Source organism: Meriones unguiculatus, chromosome 9 (genome assembly GCF_030254825.1).
Source record: "Meriones unguiculatus strain TT.TT164.6M chromosome 9, Bangor_MerUng_6.1, whole genome shotgun sequence".
Taxonomy (NCBI): domain Eukaryota; kingdom Metazoa; phylum Chordata; class Mammalia; order Rodentia; family Muridae; genus Meriones; species Meriones unguiculatus.
In genome coordinates, this window is record NC_083357.1 from 116,403,854 (window position 1) to 116,423,404 (window position 19,551).

General features: G+C 45.7%; 1 protein-coding gene across 1 annotated transcript in view; it reads left to right on the plus strand.

The window, feature by feature from the left end:
• Positions 1-19,214, plus strand: part of Hs6st3 (heparan sulfate 6-O-sulfotransferase 3) — a 686,904-nt gene extending 667,690 nt beyond the window's left edge. Inside the window, exon 2 of the mRNA XM_060391610.1 lies at positions 12,405-19,214. Within this exon, the coding sequence (XP_060247593.1) occupies positions 12,405-13,113 (709 nt within the window). The 3' untranslated portion in view covers positions 13,114-19,214. The remainder of the gene's footprint in view (positions 1-12,404) is intronic.
• The last annotated feature ends 337 nt before the right edge of the window (positions 19,215-19,551 follow it).

Consider the following 19,551-nt stretch of genomic DNA (forward strand, 5'->3'; position numbering starts at 1 on the left):
GCAAACTATTTTGAAAACTAAAAGTTTTATACAAATAAAAAATCTCTCTGGACTTAAGAGTCATTAACATAACTTGTCCAATATTTACAGTTTCCCCATTTCTAAACAGTTTATGTGGCTCTGATATTCCTGGAGAAAGGGAGGGCCTTGAATGTAACATCTGCATCTGTTGGTCTTTCAGGTATTTCGTGAGTCTCTGCTTAGCTGTGCACTTGCCTCAATCCTGTGAAGGGATCATTTATAGTTTAGTTAGTCCAGATGGACTAAACTAATAATAAGATGAGGCAACATGGGCTTCAAAAGATGGCACTCCTTCCCGCGGTCGTAGTGCAGAACAAGCGGGGCTGAGTGGGAGTCCAGGCTTACTTTCCTCCTGTGTGAAAACCTCTTTTCTTCTCCTTGCCTCTCAACTGAATTTTCCAACATTCACCAAAGAATATGCTCAAAGAATACGCTTTGTCCAAATGAGGTGAATTTGACATGTTTTCTTTGAATTTTCTCTTCCTAAATAAAGGACTTGCAATAGCCAAGTTAAGGACTCAGCAGACTACCAGGTATAGAAGGAGATACTGAGGATCACAGCAACACTTTGGGCAGAGTGCCAGAATCCTTATGGAAGAAAAGGGAGATAGAAAGATCTGGAAAGGATAGGAACTCCGCAAGGAGACCAACAGAGCCAAAATACCTGGGCCCAGGCAGTCCTATAGAGACCGATACTCCAACCAAGGACCATGCATGGAAAGGACCTAGAACCCTTGTTCAAAGGGAGCTCGTTGGCTGCTCAGTCTCCAAGTGGGTTCCCTAGTAAGGGGCTGTCTTTGACATGAACTCAATGGCTAGTTCTTTAATCACCTCCCATGGGAGTTGGGGAGGGGGGTTGTGCAGCCCTACCAGGCCACAGAGGAAGATGATGCAGCCAGTCTTGATGATAGACTAGGGTCATACAGAAGGGGAGGAGGGCCTCACCTATCAGGGACTAGGGAAAGGGTATAGGGGGAGAAGAAGGAGGGTGGGTGGGACTGGGAGAAGATGAGGGAGGGGGCTGTAGCAGGGATACAAAGTGAATAAATTGTAATAAATAAATATATAAATAAAATTAAATAAAAAATAATTTAGCCAGCCCTCTCCATGTCCCTCTATCCCCACCCCTCTCTTCTTCTATAAGACTCTCTGTGCTCTGCCCAAAGTTTGGCCTTTAGACTCAGCATCTGCTTAGATCCCCTGTTGGGTGGAGGTTCCCATCCTGTGTTCTCTCTTCTACTGCTTCTGCTGTCTACCCTGTTTACCATTTTGAATGAGATTTAAGCATCTTCCCTAGGATCCTCCTTGGTGCTTAGCTTCTTTAGGTATGTAGGTGGCTATCCTATATTATAGAGCTAATATCCACTTATAAGTGAGTGTATACCATGCCTGTCTTTCTGTTTTTGGGTTACCTCACCCACAAGGAGACCAACAAGTTAAAGGATCTGAACCCCAGGGGTCCTGCAGAGACTGATGCGCCAACTGAGGACCATGCATGGAGAAGACCTAGAACCCCTGCTCAGATGTGGCCGATTGGCAGCTCAGTATCCATCTGGACTATAAATGAAGGGAGCAGGGGCCGCCTCTATCGTGAACTCAGTTAACTGCTCTTTGATCACTCACCCCTGGTGATGTGGCCTTGCCAGAACACACAGGGACAGGATCCTGATGAGACTTAACAAGCTATAGGCAGATGGCAATGGTCCCCTTTCAGTGCACTAAGGGAAGAGGATGAGGAGAAGAGGGAGGCAGGGTGGGACTGGGGAGAGTAGAGGGAGGGGACTTCAATCAGGATATGTAATGAATAAATTGTGAAAAAAAAATTTTAAAAAAAGAATTCAGCTAGCATTGTAAAATATTTCTCTGAATCTTTGCAGCATTTTGAAGTGGTATGGGAAGGGGGAGGGGAGGAAGAGGAGAGAAAGTGAGAGAGAAGGGGAGGAGACTTTGCCTTAAGCACAGAAGAAAGCCATGGCACCCAGGAGCTCTGTGCTCCTCTCCCACTGACATTTCCATGCTCTCGTTACTATTGTGATATTAGGGAGGCTTCAGTCCCTGAATTCCTTGGGAAAATTAAAAACTGACAGAGTTGCAGAACCTCCTGCAGTCTCTAATGTCCTTTTCTCCAGTGTGTGAGACAATGGTGTGGGGAGCACTGAGCTGGGAAAGCCATTCCAGTGAACGCTGCAGTGTTGAGGGGTCCAGAGGACCGCCTGGAACCATGTTCTGCTTGCCGCACTGAGACACGAGGCTCTGAGGCTCTGGCGTTGTCCATCCAGCCCCTGCACTGAGCTTCCTGGCTGCGGTCTACTGCGGCCTGAGCTACAGGTTAACAGGAATCCTCCTGAGATGCTTCCAGAGGTCTGAGTTCAGCAGAGCCTGGGGCACTGAGCTATTAAGTCACAAACTGCATCTCCTCAGCAGCCTCTGACAAGATGATGGAAGAGCCTGTCAGGACCAGCCCACTATCTGCAATCACAAACACTATCTGAAAATCTGAGAGACACAAAGGGTTGTTTTGATGGCTAAATCGGCCATAGTTGGACCCGGTATCCACTCAGTAAATGCTGCCCACTCTTGCTGCTAGTACGAATTTGCACTTCACTGTCCCCCGGGGGGGGGTGCTTTGAAGGGCTAGAAGGGGAAGGGATTTGGTAGGAATGGCTCAGTAATTTGCTTAGCACGCTATAGTGATCACCGGGTTCTGGTGGCAGAGTGTAGGAGAGTCCTAAAATAGAAGATCCTTTATGTAAGAACATGGCAAACATCTAGACAGGGATGATTTCTTTTTTCTTTTCTTTTCTTTTAAATCCTGTGATGTTTTAGGAAAATCTGCATCAAAGCTGTCAAATGTGGGTCTAAATATTGGAACACGTGCCTGGTTCTTAAATACCCTGATTCACTTTTTTTTTTCCATTCCAAATTGGCCAGCGCTAAAGAATCGCAAAATAGACACCTCATCGTCCCCACGTGTGTAATTCTCGCATTCCCTAAAAGCGGCGGCTGAGAAATTAGCTAAGACGAGCGCTTGGCTGAGCACTCGAGGCCTGATAACGCAATCGGAGTGTACTATCTGCTGTTCAGCTTCGCCCGGCTGGGATTAGACTGCCGGGGAGACCGAGGCGCCTTATCTCACTCCAGGGCGGCTGCAGGGCTCCAGGTGGGCACCCGCATGCATAAACCACAGCTCTGCTCAGCACCTTGAGAAGTCCCCGCGCCCAAATCCCAGGGACGCGGTGCAAAGCAGGGCGCCTCTGAACCGAGTAATCACGGAGCCTGTGAATAATGTATGAGAGCAGGACCCTCCTCCGCACATCTGAAACTGTACTGGGAGGATCTGTGCTTGGCAAGATAGCAAAAACAAGCCCCTGGAACACGCGTTCCCTCAAATTTATGCTCGCGGCAGCCACTTGGGGTACAGTGAAAGCAAATGTGACAAGCACCAGAAAATCATGGCATTTTAGAGAGTCTGAGGCGCACAGGTTCGCTGTCAATATAAGAAACTGACGTGACGGGACTGATAATTCACTGCACTGATAATGCATCCTCTTACTCAAGGGAAGCAGGAGTTAGCTCATGAAATGACCCGCGCGGTCCTGGAGCCTCTTCCTTCCCGCTTTCGTTTGGTCGGTTTGGCTTCTTAATTAAAGCTGCATCTGCGGGGCTCTCTCTCTGCAGAGCAGCGTGGGACGGAGAGGATGGGGGACCAGATGCCAGCCTCGGGACCGCAGCAGCCCTGGAGAGTGGGACCAGAGCCCACGTGTCGAGGCTCTAATTTGATATCCCAGCTGCTCATTATGTGAAGAATAAATCTTTTTGGGAAAAATGTTGCCGTACCAGGAAGTCCCACCTGCCTGTCCCGGAATGTCCCAGCAGGCATTCTTCGCAGTATGGCACTATCCAGCAGGGAGGGGCAGAGCCTGGTCTCCGAGCCCTTTGCCCTCAGGTGAGCAGGTACCCCAGAACTCAGGACTGTCAGCCGCGAGGGTGGTTCCTCTCCTCCTCCCTGCACCAGACAGCTGGTGGGGACTTCATTCCAGTTTTTTGACAATATAATAGGAGCAAAGCCCTTGACAGGGAAATTCTGCTCCTGTGATTTGCTGTCTGCGCAGCACTTATGGCTTGGGATTTTCGTCACATTCTTGTTTAATAATACTCCTACTGCTTAGTTATGCAAAGCGGAGAGACGGTCCACATGTATTACACAGCACGTATAACTCCAATATTCGGGAAGAACGCTGTACTTGATAGAAGAATAGAAAATAATATAGACAACTCACTTTCCACAATGAAGCTCAGATCTTTAAAAGGTGGTGTGTGTGTGTGCACATGTGTACATGTATGAGTGTGTGTGTATGTATGGGTATTTGAGTGTGCATGTGTGTGTGCTTGTGTGTGAACATGTATGTTTGTGTGTACGTGTGTGTGCTTGTGCATAAAAGAGAGAGGGAAGAGAGGGGGCTGTGGTTTATAGGAAGTTAAGTAATTACAGATCATTTTAATTTTCTTCGTTTGTCCTGTTTCACATGCTTCGTGTTTGGGTGTAGCAATTATCTATTGCACTTCTTACTGGGAAAAACAATAAAAAGCAAAAACAGCCACACAGCTGAATGGCAACGATTTGTGCTTTATCGACAGGGCTGACAGGTAGGGGAGGTGTGAATGGTGAGCCTCACCCTCTGAAGGGGAGCTCTTGGGCACCCCTTGCCTCCCTGACTTAGTGGGTTATAAGAACAGAGACCTTTGAGTGAAACACAAACGCCTCCAGCAAGGGGTCTGGTTGTTTTGTGCACCGCAGGGAAGGAGGAGGTGGCAACAGTGGTGGCTGCCAGGGGCCCCATGCCCGGCTCTGTGAGAACAGATAACACATGCTGGGTCTCCATTTTCTCTCAGAAGGCGGGCATCCTTGGCACCAACCGCTCTGACACACCCCGCTATCAGCCTCCTAATGTTCCTTATTATATACCCTGGAATTGTGCTTTCTAAATTCCCGTTTGCTTATTTCATCCTCCTCTACTCCTTCATTTGTTGTCAAGGCTTCCGTAAAGGACCCTTCCATCGCTGTGTCAAAGGGCAGTGCGATTGTCAAATGTATTCCTGGAAGCTGCAGAGCTGGGAAGATCCTGCTCCGCAGAGATCCTGAAGAATGGGCCTCCTGTGGCACACATGACACTGAAGACAGAGGAGAAACAGATTCCACCCTGAGTATGTAGATAATGACTCCAGCAGAGAGCGGAGCAGAGAGGACTGAGACCCGCCTTTAGAAGCACATATCCGGATACTTCAGCCATGTCCGTCCCACAGTGCAGGCCAAGAATCTCCTTCTGAACCCATCCCCACATCTGTCCCTCACCACAGCTCACAGTGGCCAGTTGGCATCAGCTCTGAAGAAACACAATTACACGAGGAAAACTCATTTCGACCTGTGTAGGGCAAGAGAAAGTGGGAGAAATTTCTTATATCCTGTATGTTTTACACAGTCAGTCGAGGAATCCATAGAATAGTGGCTGATAACTTTTTTTGTGTTTTCATTCCATAAATGGTGGTGAATGGATAATTCATGTTCCATTTGGTCATGTGGTTTAGGTTCTGGGGGTGGGGAAGGCACCCCAGCTTCTCTCTCTCAGGTTATAATGAGGTGCAGATTGGAAGGCATTCATTGGTTGCCACATTTAAAGGTGTGTCCTGGAGGGCTCGCGCCTGGCTGGGGAGTCATGGAGAGAAATCAGTAGCAAAGATGTGTGAATAGAGGAGTTCACACTTACGTGGTTTTTATGGTTTTTATGGACGTATAACACCACGGACAATGGTCTTGTTTAATTTTATATGGTTTTAGCTGGTGATGGGGGAAACATACTCATTAAATTTGAGCCCAGCATTTTGTAAATTCTCTGCCTTGCCTTCCCAGTGAGCTGGCAAAGGTGAATGTTGTTTCGGTGACTCAAGTGTCTTACAGTCCTTGCTCCACCATCCTGACTTACTAGCTCTGCTTCTCTCACACTGTTCAACGAGAAACATGAAACAGAAACAAAGAGGAGAGAGGTATAGCTGGAGACGGTGAGCATTCCCGGAGGCGGAGGAACAAAGTCAGATTTCTTGCACGTGCCTTGAATTCCTCTTCGCCACAATTTCAGGAGTTTTTCTGTGCCGGCCTCTTCGGCCACAGGAAGTTCCTCAGTGGCTCTGCCTGCTCTAACCAGCTTTCAATCCTATCGATGAGAGAATCTTCTCGAGACAAGGCTTCCACCGTGTCAACAGTTAGCACTGTTGCTCAGAGCCTGGGAAATTTGGTTTCAACACCCTTGGCAACCTTGTACTCTTTACTGTCCACTCACATGTAAAGGACATTTATGAACCTGCAACCTGGTCCCTATGGCCTGGCCAAGCTGCTTTAGCAATTCCAGAATGGCACAAAAAAAAAGGTTCTTAAATATTGTTTTGTCCACTCCTTATATCTATTAACTTGCCAATTAATATCACTTTCTGCCCCAGCACACCTAAATCACCAATACTTGAGAACATTTTAAAAGCATTTAAAATGCATCTCTACATTAAAAAAAAATGTTTCTCACATACCATAAACCATTGATATGTATTAATTAAATCACTTTGAAAAAGGAACCAATTATATAAAAACTTGTATGTTAAATACAGTATCTTGAAGCAGTTAAGAGGAAAATCATTAATTTAAACACCAATTAAAATAAACCAAATAAATACTAATTAGCTGTTGTGTGAGAAATTGTCAACATTTTGCCTTTTATGTTGACTATCTTTCTGTGTCTCAACCAATTAAATCCAATCTACATCATTTTACTTTATATATTTTTCTTTTAACAATGATGAAAATATTTTTCTATGAGCGAAAAAAAGGCATGTATATTAAAGGCAACATTGGCCTTAGTTACACAAGTGCATGCCGTTCATGCAGTCCTCAGTTTCTTTTGTCCAACAATCAGTTCCTGAGCCTCTCCTGAGAGCTGGACATTGCCTTTAGCCACTGTGAGACATAAGGTACAATGCATACTACTCAGAAAGGCACTTGAAGTTTTAGAGCTAGCCATGAAACTTACATCAGTAACTTACTAATTAGTACCTTACTGACGTTAAGTTTCATGTACTACAAAGCAAACAATATAGGCAGTAAAGCCAAGGGAAGGAGGTACGAGCCTTGAATTAAGCCAGCAAAGATGAGTAAAGGAAAGAACAAACATTTTCAATGCAAAAGAAGAAAGCAATTCCCTTGTGTTGTCTGTAGAATTCTTTAATACGAGAACCATTGAAAAGTGTGTTTTCTATTGCCTTGGACCCTCAATAAACTATGCTGAACCATATGCTTATGATCAAGTAAAATAATGACTTAACTGACAACAGCATCCATTTCCGATTTTTCTGTGCACACATGAATTTGTCATTATTGTCCTGGGGTCACAAGACTGGCAATTCTAAGGAGTTTACTGTACTTTAGGCTTTCTTAAGTGAATTCACCCAAGTTTCAATGAAGTGGGTGGCAAGTAGATCTGTGGAAAGGACGCTGTCACCAAGACAAAGAGTTACACGTCTCCGGAACTGTTCTGGCTCAGGGAGACTGTCAGATCTGCCCTGTAGCTGATATTTAACATTTCTCTCTCCTTATCAAAACCTTTGGTGCCTGAAGTCTCTGTGGGAACAATGTCTTTAATCCCAGAGATTCCCAGTGCACACTGCTCACGTGAGGGAGAGAAGGTTCAAGTTATGTTTGGCTATATGAGTTATATGAGTGTCTGGGTAGGTGGAAGGAGGAAAATGGCTTAGGAACTTATCAGCAAATAAAGATACAGGGTGGAGAGAGAGGGAGAGGGAGAGGGAGAGGGAGTGAGGTGGGGAAACAGAGGGAGGGAGAGAGAGGCTGTTCTGTCTAGGTGTAGGCCATGCAGCTGAAGGAACAGAGGGTAATGAGAGGCTTCTGCATCACGGTCACCATAGACCTACATTTGTCCTTCCTCCACTTATCATTGCAAGCGATTTTTATCTTCTGTTCCACTATTAAACAAGTAGGCTCAAACACTGAAGTTTCACGTGTCAAGGAAATGAATAATTCTATTAGAAACTGACTTGACAATTACGGGAGCAGAAGGAAACGCATTACCACTGCTCAGACATGGGGAGATGTGTTAGATTTCTGTCAGTAAAACAAAATGCCTGAGATACAAACCTTAAAAGGAGAAAGTCTCATTTGGGTCAGTTTCAGAGGTTCCAGCCTGTTCTTGATTCCCCTGTTCCCTCTCACCCTGTGGAAAGGTGGACAGTGATGGTGGGTAGGACACGAAGGAGAAAAGCCCCTCATTCCAGGACACCCAGCCGGGAGCTGTAGCCGCCTGGGCGCTGCGGGGAGGAGAACCTCACACATCAACAGGGCGGCAGGAAGGGACCACTGTTGTGGAGGTTTGCTCTGGCTCTGTCAACAGTTACAATCGGACACTTAGGTGGTCCCAACGCAGGCAGCACCTCACAAAGCATGTTTACTAAGTTTTGTGTGCAAAAACAAAGCAATTCACAGAAAAGACAATTTACAGATGATAATTTTTTTTAATTTGTTTTATCTTCATTAGTTGTCCTTCAATTTCTTGCGTTTATTTTTACAGTTTTTCTGACTTTGTGTTTTGGCTGCATTACAGGACAGAAACGGATGAAATATGCTTGGAGTGTCTGACTAAACCACTTCTGAAATTCTGTTAGCCACTGGTGTCCAGAGTCACCAGTTAGGACAACTTGGAACTCATTAGTACAAATGTTCTTTTAGTTCCTTTTCTTATACTTAAAAAACAAGTTTTATTATAATACAATTACATAATTTTCTCCTTTCTTCTCTCCCTCCCATGTACCTGCCTTGCTCTCTTTTAAATTCGTGGCTCCTTTCCTTTCATCACTGGCGTGTGTGTGTGTGTGTGTGTGTGTGTGTGTGTAAAACTATATAATGCAATCTGCTCAGTCTATATAATGTTACTTATGTGGATATTTTCAGGGCTGCCTATTCGATATTGCATTATCAGTCAGTGTGTTCTTTCCTGGTCCTCTTCTTTCCACACTCCCTCGCTGCCTGTCACTGTTTTTTGTGTAGAGATAAGAGCTTGTGAGCATTCCCCATTCCAACTTGACATATCTGTTGCTGACTTCTCTGTTCAGTTCATGCTGAGGCATCCATGTTGAGTCTTCCTGAGTGTAACTCTCCTAAGGTCCCTAGGATAGATACAGTCTCTCAGCAAACTTGCTGTTCCTCTGGTTCTCCCACTCTTTCTGCTCCTCCTTCCCCAATGATCCCTGAGCCGTAGGAGCTGGAGTTGTGTTGTAAATTTATATCTTGGTGTCACATTTAATTTAACTACAAGTTGACTCTTTCAGCAGTAAACCTCAAAGATGTCTGACACTTATTTTACTCATATAAACACCACTAGGCATTATTAAATGCAATATGAAGTTAAATAGTTTAGTTTGGACCCAAGATCATTTAATACCTGATAAAGCAAAGCTACTAAAAATCCTATGCCTAGTATTCTCAAGTGAGATCAAAGCATATTTTTATGATTCTGAAGATTAACTTGGGTCTTGATGTCACTAACTTTGGAATTCATACTTCCAAATACCCCTCAACTCTGTTATTTTTAAAAATCTGGCTAGTGTAAAATTTGAGACATAACAGTACTTGAATCTCACTCTCATTGGATCTTGCTGTTGTTGAAATACTTTTGTATGTCTTATACTTGGTATAACTGACAGGAAAGTTAATAATAGTCCATTTGTGCCATGGTTTGGCTCAATTGAACACCTTTCTAATTTAAATTCTATTGCCCTGGTGTGTCTGGCAAGCATGACTCCCTGAGTTACATCCAACAAAATCCACTCTAGTCCGAATGTGATCAGCAATGAAAGCCCAAAAGTCATGCCACACATTTCTGGATTTTTGCTGACCTTTTAGGACACATTCTTCCAGTGATGCGCCATCATCTTTCCATTGTGAGAGAAGATAACAATGTCATGAAAAATGGTGATGGGCAGTGCCAGCGCTCAGGCAGGAGTACACTAAACGGCTGAGGGCTGGTTAAGGCTCTGAAGATTCTTTAGCACATTCCAAAGCCTTTTGGTTTGCCTACTGGTAATGATATGCATTGAAAACAGTTGAAGAAAGAGACAAGGGTATAGATTAGAAGAAAACGCACTATCAATTATGTCTAGAAGTCAAATAAAAACAACTCATCATTCATCCTCAAATATACTTTTTGTTGTTACAGCTGAGTATGTAAAGATTTTCCATCTAGTTTATCTTGGCCAAGTAGAGCAAGTACTAGGTTGAATGTTCCTCCAGAAGTTTTAGTTTGTTTTGTTTACTTTCATGATGTGATGACAAAGGAAGAGTTCTTTTGAAGTATGGCAGATCTAATTAAATCCACATTCTGTAGCTTACTACAAGTATAATCTTTGAAAATATGTCTACCTGTCTGTCTGTCTGTCTCTATCATCTGTCTATCTACATATCTATGTATCTATCTGTCTATCTATCTCTATCATCTATGTATCTGTCTGTCTGTCTGCCTATGTATCTATCTATCTATCTATCTATCTATCTATCTATCTGAGTGTCTGTCTATCAATCAATCAATCTATCTATCTGTCTGTCTATCTACCTACCTTCTTACTATGATGTCTGTGTATCCATGTCAAAATATCTGCTTATTATTGCAAAGCTTCTTCAGAGAGCTCATGCTAAGATAGAGTGGGCTTATGTGGTTGTGCCTTCTCCTTAGTGACAAGCAGAGGGGATACACACTGCATAATACTGCTTCTCCTCAGAGCACCGAAGGCCACCTCCTAACCCTCAGCAGCATGCAGGGCATTTTACAGGGGGCTCCTGGGTTCTCCCAGATCATTATGGGAACTGCACCTGTATCCCCGGAGCCACTCAGAGTCAATATTATTGGCCCTCTATTTCTAGAGCAGGCCTAGAAATGAGACAAGTCCTGGGCATGGAAGACAGGATCAAATTGGCTTCTGTGGAGAGATAACGGGAAAAGTCTGGTTTCAGAAACAGAAGACAGCCCAGAGGACTCCTGAGGATATTTCCCTCCTGCAGGCTTCTTTATGGCTTCTGTGACAGATGGACCTCAAGCCTCTTCTTAATCACCTCAAGTGACAAGCATGTGATGGGCAGTCCACACACTCCCTCAGCTTATAATTTAAGTAGTACTGTCATGAGAAAAGAAGAAGAATTGAGCTTTGGTCTTGCCGTTCTTGGTCCTCTGACTGTGGATAAACACTCTAATTTGTTGCATGTTTCCTTCTCTAGCAGTGGTGTGTGCAAACTTAAAGAAGTTTGATGTAAGGCTCAAGTAAAGCAGATAACAGGTTTCCTAGTAAGGGGAACAGGGACTGTCTCTGACATGAACTCATCAGCTGCCTCTTTGATCACCGCCTCCTAAGGGGGGAGCAGGTTTACCAGGCCACAGAGGAGAACAATGCAGACAATTCTTTTTTTTTTTTTTTTTTCAATGCAGTTTATTCAGGAACCTTGAACAATCCTCGGACCCTGGGGAAAGCCAGCCCACAGCTTAAATAGCCTCTGGGTAGCCAACCCAGGCGTGCCATGTGGGCAATGCAGATAGGTCCACATACATGGAAGCAAGCCAGATCCTCAGCCTTAGCCAAATCAGACAATTCTTATGAGACCTGATAGGCTACGGTCAGTCACAGTCCACTGATAGGGGAGGTCCTCCTCCCCTTCCATCTGACCGTAGCCTATCAGACAATTCTTATGAGACCTGATAGGCTACGGTCAGATGGAAGGGGAGGAGGACCTCCCCTATCAGTGGACTGTGGAGGGGGCATGGGAAGAGAAGAGGGAGGGAAGGTGAGATTGGAGGAGGCGAGGGAAGAGGTTACAGCTAGGATACAAAGTAAATAAATTATAATAAATAAAAATAAATAGATAAATTTAAGAAATTAAAAAGCAGTTAACAGTAAAACCTTTCCACTTCAGATGGGGGATGCATTTTTACGCCTTCCACATCTACTGTAAAAGTAACAAGTTAAAGCCATCAGTACTTACCAGTGACTACCTGCTGAGTGAATGAATGAGTGAACGAATGATCCATTTGGCTCCCACCCACCCCTGTCCACACTCAGTGGAGTAGAAAAGCCTCTGTAAAGTTAGCTCTGATGTCAGAAAGCAGTACGGTCACACGCACTTTGCCCGTACGGTCACACACACTTTGTCCGTGCAAATTCAGGCCGGTTATCCTCCTTGGGCATTTGGCAGTAGTACCCACCCGCTTGGCATTGCTGTAGACCGCCGAGATTCCTAGCGGCAGCGTGAGCTCTGTCAGCCACTGACCCTCTCTAATCTCTTCCAGGAATTTCTACTACATCACCATGCTGCGGGACCCGGTGTCGCGTTACCTGAGTGAGTGGAAGCATGTCCAGAGAGGGGCCACGTGGAAAACCTCTCTCCACATGTGTGACGGAAGGAGCCCCACCCCGGATGAGCTGCCCACCTGCTACCCCGGGGACGACTGGTCTGGGGTCAGCCTACGGGAGTTCATGGACTGCAGCTACAACCTGGCCAACAACCGCCAGGTGCGCATGCTCGCTGACCTCAGCCTGGTGGGTTGCTACAACTTGACTTTCATGAACGAGAGCGAGCGAAACAGCATCCTGCTGCAGAGTGCCAAGAACAACCTGAAGAACATGGCCTTCTTCGGGCTCACGGAATTCCAGCGGAAGACACAGTTTCTCTTTGAGAGGACATTCAACCTCAAGTTCATCTCTCCTTTCACACAGTTCAACATCACGCGGGCTTCCAACGTGGACATCAATGAGGGCGCCCGTCAGCATATCGAGGAACTGAATTTCCTGGACATGCAGCTTTACGAGTATGCAAAGGATCTCTTCCAGCAACGCTACCATCACATCAAACAGCTGGAGCACCAGAGGGCCCGCCAAAAGAGGCGTGAGGCGCGGAGGCTGCAGCGAGAGCACAGGGCCCAGCAGTGGCCCAAAGAGGACGGGGGCCCAGGGGGGACTGTCACCGAGGACTACAACAGCCAGGTGGTTAGATGGTGACCCTCTGCCCACTCCTTTCTGTGAGGGGATAAGCAGCATCTCGGCCTTCTGTTGGGTTACTTTGAAGAAGTCGGGCCACGCTGAGGACCTCCAGCTGGACGTGACGTAATTTGGACATCTGCTTCCTCTTCGTCGCCATCGTTTTTGGTCCAGCTGGAGATTTTCCGTCTTGTTCTTTTCCTTTTCCGGACGTTTTCTGCTCACTGATATTAAATGGGATAGAAATGTATCTAACAGACCACTGTAGGGCAGGTCAGGAGAGGCTTCAACAAGAAAGTTTGTAGGATCTTAGCCACTCCCGATGGGTCCTGGGACCCACAGACGCACACAGGAAAACTAAAAGCATGGTTTGGATACTCTGCTGAACGCTGCAGGTTTCACCCAAGAAAACATTGGTCTGCTGAGAGAGAAGGGAGAGAGAGGGAGAGAGAGGGAGAGGAAGGGAGGGAGGGAGAGAGAGGCCCTTTTGCCTGTGGATGACCCTTCTCACTCAGTTTTGAATTGGGGAACTGTTGAAATGAGGTTTAAATCATGAATAAGATGGTTTGTCTCTGCAGTTGCTTTTAAGCAACATTGCTACAATGTTGACCATAGCTAGAGACCCCTAGCCGTGTGTCCACTCTATCTTTTGGGGAACAGAGAGAGTAGACACAGGTAGGGTTGGTTACGGTCCTGAGAAATGAACACTGGTGGGACATTTGGGGAAACACACAGATTTAATAATGACCAAGGAGACTGCACTGTACTGGTGTCAATCTTCACTTACTTAAAGAGTAAGTAAAAAATTATGAGAGTGATAGCAGAGAAACCAGGAGAAGGCCTGCATTTCTGGCCCAGCTTTCTATCTTTGTGAGAAGCTGAGCAGACAGCTTCTCAGCCAGGTTGGAAATTCTTCTGTCACAAAAGAAAAGAAGTTTTCAAAGAACCTGTCTTAGAGAACCAGAGCTGAACCAAGGGTACATGCAGTCCCCTCCAGGTCAGTAAAAGAATGTGGCATCCGTGAGACAAGTCACCAGGGCCTCGGAAGGATGTTGCGCCTGACATTTGCGGGGCCTCGGAACTGCTAGCTTCCTACATGACCTTGCCTGTGTACAACTAGAAAACCAAGCTACAGCGTACAAATCTGGACCAAAAATAAGCTGCATTGTCCCAGGTTCCTTGGTTTTGCCCTTTCCAGTCCGCAGCAGCAATCAGAAAGGACCAGGGAGGAGGGAATGGAAGGCCTCCAGCTCACCTGGAAGATCAGAGAGGGTGGGAGGTTTTACAACGCATTGATAAGATCAATCCTTCCAAGCAGCTGAAGGCCAAAGGCTTGAGAGCCCTAAATCAGAACGGAAAGCCTGCTTCATTGATGTCCAACATGTTTGATGTGTAAGCCAGCTTTACTCAAGCCACTGCTCAGCCTCCAGAATCCTCTCTGTGGTTGAGAGGCCACCATCTCCCGTGTCATGGAGTGCCTGCTGCAGGGGAGCCTATCTCTTGCAGATTCTGATGGAGAAGTGGCTTTGGTATTTCTCTCCCTGTGGTTAGCACGCAGTGTACTGCAGGAAACGGCCCCATTGCCTGGCCTTGTGTCATATTCTAAGAGAAGCCCCCTGCTGTACCATAAATGTATTCAATGTATTCGGCCTAAGGAGGTAGATTTGCTGTGTTCATTCCATAGCTGAGGAAATGAAGGCCACAGATGGAATGAGGCTTCCTTGGAGACGGTAATGTAGACCTGGCCGTCCGTGAAACACAAGGTCTGTATCTACACTGTGCTTCACAGGTGGTGTTTGCCTCCCTCTGGGTGACATGTCACCACACAGGTGACATAAGGTGAAGGGACCGTCCTTGTGGCGGCCTCACACCCTTATCCCCTCACCGCCATCACTCTAGCTAGCTGACAGGTGGATGACTTCTTTGACAGCTGCAATCTCTGTGCCACACACAGATGTAAATTTCAAGTGGGCAATTAGATTCTTAGATGGTAGAGAGGAGACCTCAAAATACATGTGTGTCTCTGTGTGACGATTTGGTCCAGGGGAGGGAGAGGGAAAGAGGACAGCAGGCATGGATGAGAGCACATGCAGTTAAGATCCAATGTTCTGCCAGAACCTGAAAATGGTGCCTCTGTCGTCAGCTGTGTTACACATGCAACACACACACACACACAAACACACACACACACCTCAGTATTTTTTCTTGATTTTTTTCAAGAAAATCAAACCAGGCTAGAAAGCATCAGATTGATTCTTTCAGACTTACTGTACAAGGCAAGGAACCCTTGGAGGCAGCCCCCACCACCTTCACACTGCTTCTCCACCTTAGGGCTTATACCAAAAGGCTTTCTACCATCTTACTGACGAGGGCATGATGCTTGGCCCTCCCTCGGGGCGGGGCCATCCCTGTGTTGCCCCTAGTCCTGTGCTAAGCTAATCGGGAAGACCAGCACTGGCTTCCTCACTTGTGTGGTTCCCTTTGGAAGCACTACCGTGGTCATATCCCCAGGGCCCTGTGTCTAGAAATGGAGAGATGAGATGTAGCGTGTCCTCTGAAGATTGTACACACAGCTCCATGTGGCAGGAATTGATGCCAGAGTGACAGGAAGTTAAAGGTGCGCAGGAAGTGTCAGCCTTAGGGCCACAAACCATACCAGCCCTAAATGCACAGAGTCCAAAGCTGATAAGAGGAGAGCTCCCAGATAACCCACCTGTGACGCCTCCAGCTCTCAGGCAGGATGCGCCTCCCTCCCTGCTTTTGGCAGTAGCCGCACAAGAAAGTGGGTTGGAGTGTGTATGGGGTAAGTGGTGTGTGTGTGTGTGTGTGTCTATATGTGGTGTGTGTGTCTGTGTGTGGGGAGGTGTATCTGTCTATGTGTTGTGTGGTGTGTGTGTATATGTCTGTATGGTATGTGTATGTGTGTTTATGTGTGGTGTGTTTGTGGCATGGTGTGTGTGTTCTTGTGTGTGTCTATGTGTGGTGTGGGTGTTATATGGTGTGTATGTGGGTGTGTCTATGTGTGTTATATGTTTTGTGTCTATGTGTGTGGTGTTGTATGTGTGTCTATGGCATGTGTGTTCACATATTTCAGAGTGTTGTAGGGGGTGTCTGTTTACATATTCCATGTGTGTGTCTGTCTATTTACATTTTGTAGTGTCTGGTGTATCTGTCTGTCTGACTGTTCACATTTTTGCAGTGGTGTTTGTGTGTGTGTGTGTATGTGTTTTGTGAGAGAGAGGCAGAGAGAGACATACACAGAGAGACAGAGACAGACAGAGAGACAGTGAGACACAGAGAGAGAATGTGTGGTGTGGTACATGTGTGTCACACACATTTTGTGTCCTTCCGGCTTCCTAGAAGTCTCCTCTTGATACTGGAGAAAATAATTAATAACCTCACCAACCAATGTGACAACACCTAAGGAAGGTTAGGAATTACTGAAAAATATAAAGACGTTTCTTTATCAGAAATTTAACCAAGATTAGAAGCACCAATCTTCATTTGATCAGACCGTAACATAAGAGTCTTAGTCTGAATGGAGAGGGCACTAATTCTCTCTATTGCTTCCTCACCCTAACACAACACCTGCCTCCTGCCATGGTGGCTGTGGTAGCAGCAGCCATCTTGTTTTCACTTGGGAAACTGGAGTGGAAGCAGAGGGAATTCCAGTTGTTGCAGGTCATATGTCACTGGCTGGAATCTAGACATTGGCCACATCTCGCTGCACAGAGCCTAGAAAATGTCTTTCTACTTCACTGCCAGGTGTCTTCCTAAGTGGAGGAGCTCTGTTGTTTAAGAAACAATGGAAAATTAATACTGATTTAAAAACCTATTAGTCTAAAAGTACAAAAGGAAAAGGTAAAAAATGCCTAGTCCTTTTTAGTGTCATTTATTTTCTCATCAGTTTTACAAAGGATGAGATTAAATTTTACTCTGTCAGCATCTAAAGCTTTTCAAAACACATTTGTGTGGTATTTCCTTTGGCCTGCCTTATATCTTGTTGCTGACTGGGATTTCCCTTCTCCTACATTTGCTTGTATGGAATGAGGAGTCAGTTGTTGAAAGTCCCCCAGTTCCCGTTCGTTTGGAGGAACGTTGCTCAGAGCGCGTGGTCTCTCGGCTTTGGAGGTCTCCAGTCCTGCATGCCGCTGGGTGTCGTGCTGGGACTGGGCATTACACGAATATGAAATCTAAATCTTTATTGAGTTCTGTCGTTGTTCCCCTGTGGAGCTGTAGTAACCTAGAACACAGGTGGGCCTGTCCAGTAGACCCAGCTCCGCCCCGGTGAAGGGCCTCTCGCTAGGATGAAACACTGCGAGAATGTGGTCCCGGGAGTCTAAGGAAGGCACATGAATTCAGGGGAGATGCTCAAATTCCTCAGGCCTATTCCACCCACAGACTATCCCAGATGCAGACTGAAGGCATAAACTTTACATGCCAGTGCAACACTCAGCGTTCAAGAAACTGAGAACCAGCAGCTGCCGGTAAGGACAGCTTAAGGGGTGACCCATAGGGACTCGCTCCCAAAATGCCTCCTCTCCCCTTCCCCAGGTCGCTGGGGTGTCATCAGCAGCATCTTGTTACTGTTCATATGGATTTTATGTGGTATTGCTGGGTTCCTTTGCCCATGGCTGCAGCAATGATGTGCTTTAAGCTGTAATAAATAAGCCACTTTCCCAGATACGTCATCTGGCTGAGAAGAAGGTCAACGTGAGATTAAGCAGAAATAGAGAACCGAGGGCAGTGGGGCAACCAGAAGAATGTGGGGCTCAGAGAGGCAGGCCACCCGAAGAGAGATCGATGATGGTTAAAATATGCTCTAGGCACTAAGTGGGGTTTGGAAACATGGTGAAGATGCAGCTTTTCTCCCTAGGATCAAGGACAGCCCCGAAACACAATGGGGATGTTACTGGTGAGGATGGATCAGAGCCTTGGGGTCCGAAGGCAGGGGTGGGCATGGGAGGGGTAGATTGAATAGAGAGCTGTGATTTTACGTTTTCCTTTTCCATCATTATTGTGCCTCTATTGGTCACCAAAACTTTACCTGAATGCCTCAGGCTGGGTGGCTGGGATGCCAGCTCTGCCTAGTTCATGACTTCCAGGGAGTGTGGTGGGTCCTCGGTCAATGCTTTTGGCTTCCCTTTTTATACCTCTCTGTCTGTACTGGACATTCGCCAGTGCCAGCTCTGCTCTCACCATATTCACCAGGACTCATCTGGATGAATTCTCTGAAACTGAATGAGCCCTCCTGGACAAGTAGGGGCATTCTGGGTTTGTGGCCTTCGAATAGAACACCCATAAACCCATCTTTCACAACCTTATGACAGAACTGACCTTACCTGCAGAGGCGCTGAATTCCGAGGTCTGGCCTGTTATGAACACCAGCAATGCTTACAAGCCTCTACCCTTCTAGGCGAGGACCGTGGGCAGCCTGGTGGAATGCTGGGTGCTGAATCTGCAGACACAGACATGCAGTCTCTCTGGAGCCTGTCTTCCTTGGATCCACAGGAAGAACTGCAACTGTCTGTCTCCGGCTTGCTGAGGGGGACTCCATGAGATCTACACTCTGCCTCACTGCGGGGATTCATGAAAGGCCAGAGATCAGGGCTGTAAACCCTCAGCTCTTGCTGAGAAAACAGTGTCCTGACAAGCAGTTTTATGTGACTTAGTCATGATTACACATGTTCCATCTCCTTGTCATGCTTTGTTTGAATCATGTGACCATGATTTTTCTATTTTTCTTCCAGTTTTGCTTGCATTTCTTCTTCTTCTTCTTCTTCTTCTTCTTCTTCTTCTTCTTCTTCTTCTTCTTCTTCTTCTTCTTCTTCTTCTCCTATGTATCAAATCAATGTTAGAAAAATTGAAATCTTTATCTGGTGCCCCATTTTAGATGTAAGATAGTTATTCAATAGATACAAGTTATTTCTCCTAGGAGATGTTTCTTCTTTTGATTCTGTGCAGTATGTATGAACTTGGTTAATAGGAGACTATATTGTGACATTATCAACCTTTATTGCTATTTAAAAATGATAGTTTGTAGAACTGAGGATCCCCATTGATGTGAAGCACAATTTAATGAATAAGTTAAACATATTAAACTGTTGTGATGTCAAGAATAATTACTTTCCATGGCGTTTTTGTCTGACTTTTACACAAAATGAAAAAATAAATAAATACTTCAAGGGGTTATGGAAATCAAATCCACAGAATCAGCTTAGTCAAACTTTGGAAATTCATGCTATGGTATAAATGTGGTTATTGAATGTGAAAGCGTAAAAGCTACAAAAGACAATGTGAGGACTGAAACCAGTTAGAGTCTGTGAGGTCAGCAAGTTTTTCACAGGCTCTCAAACACATCACTTCTAAAACTGCTTCTCTGCATTCTCCCCTCTTCAACCACCTGAGTACCTTAAAATTACAAGGAATGCCACCTGATGAGGGGGAGGGATGAGATAA